The sequence below is a fragment of the Austrofundulus limnaeus genome, unplaced genomic scaffold (genome assembly GCF_001266775.1).
Source record: "Austrofundulus limnaeus strain Quisiro unplaced genomic scaffold, Austrofundulus_limnaeus-1.0 Scaffold470, whole genome shotgun sequence".
NCBI classification, from domain to species: Eukaryota; Metazoa; Chordata; class Actinopteri; order Cyprinodontiformes; family Rivulidae; genus Austrofundulus; species Austrofundulus limnaeus.
The window spans coordinates 433,690-434,965 of NW_013952872.1; the positions used below are offsets into that span (position 1 = coordinate 433,690).

The 1,276-nt window shown below is 37.8% G+C and overlaps 1 protein-coding gene across 1 annotated transcript in view; it reads right to left on the reverse strand.

Moving 5' to 3' along the window:
* optn (optineurin) overlaps positions 1–1,276 on the reverse strand; it is a gene marked incomplete at its 5' end in the record, with an annotated part of 6,189 nt that continues 4,913 nt past the window's right edge. The window contains 2 exon segments of the mRNA XM_014025352.1: positions 1–824; positions 1,065–1,147. Of these exon segments, the coding sequence (XP_013880806.1) occupies positions 712–824; positions 1,065–1,147 (196 nt within the window).

Here is a 1,276-nt window from a genome sequence, read left to right on the forward strand (position 1 = left end):
TGACCGTGAAAGAACTTTTTTAATGTTTCAAAAGCTACAGTCAGACGAATAAAAAAGCCACTTCACTGGTCACATTAAATTTATTTTAATGCTTCAAGAYTTTATTACATCACAGGAGTAAAGATTTTATTTTCTTAAGAGAGTTACAAACTTTTGTACTCCACAGTGTACAGACTTGGCAGAGAGCTCCCTGCATAACTACTACTATAGGTAAATATATTAGGTTCTAATAACAAGTATTAGCTGCAAAATCAAAAAAATATATATAGACCTTCATATTAAAGTCCCTACAAGATTCAGGCTCCTYGTTCCTTACTGAGAAAATATACGAAAAGAATTAAATTTTATACAGAAAAGGAAGACATCTGAAAAACCTTCACAAGTAAATACTTAAAATAATGCTTTTAATTTGTACAAGTTCAGCTTTGGTTGGTTAATTATTGTGCAGAATGAGCAGAGAGCAAACATTTCTGTTTGCCCAGAAAATAACATCTGTTTATATTTATTTACTTTCAACTGAATTAAATTTGTGTACAGATAATTCGAGCCAWCACTCTGTTATTAACATGCATAGCCAAACTCCTGATGTTTCCACAGCTCTGAAAGGTAAACTGTTCCAAAAGCAAGAAGGGTGGCATCTCGGGGGTTCAGACAGAGAAAGAGGAGGAAGACTCAGATAAAAAGGTGCTAAAGCAGCCRCTGAAGCTGCAGTTAGTTGATGCAGTCCATGATGTGGATCTGCAGGGAGTCCAGGTCTGGCAGGATCTCATTGCACTTGGGGCAGGCGTGTTCAGGAATGTTCCCCTGATGCTGCCAGTCGGCACCTGCAGGATCACAAGACGAAGCTGCTGACTGATGTTCTAGTTAACCCTTTATGTTGAAGACCACACTGTCCAGTTAAAGCTGATGTATTTATACATGTTGAGCAGCATGAAAAGTAGCCAGGGCTTCTCAGACTTTATAGTCTTTATACATTCTTACAAATTTTTGTTTCTTAAATCCTTTGTTTAAAGCTAATAATCAGTAAGCCTGCAGAGCTAATGCGAGGCAGGAAAAACGAGTACCTCGTCCAACCAGAGATGCTCCGGGTCCGTGTGGACTCCCTCCAGTCGTCCCATGTCTTCGCTGCATTTCATTCAGTGAGCGCCTGGAGGAGATAAAGAAGAAAATGTTATTAGCATTGCTTGTCTGTGGAGCTAAATTAGAGCCTAAAAAAACTGTTCACAAATTAAAAGAATTCGAAACAAAAAAATTTTTTTTTAAAAGTTCAAAACTG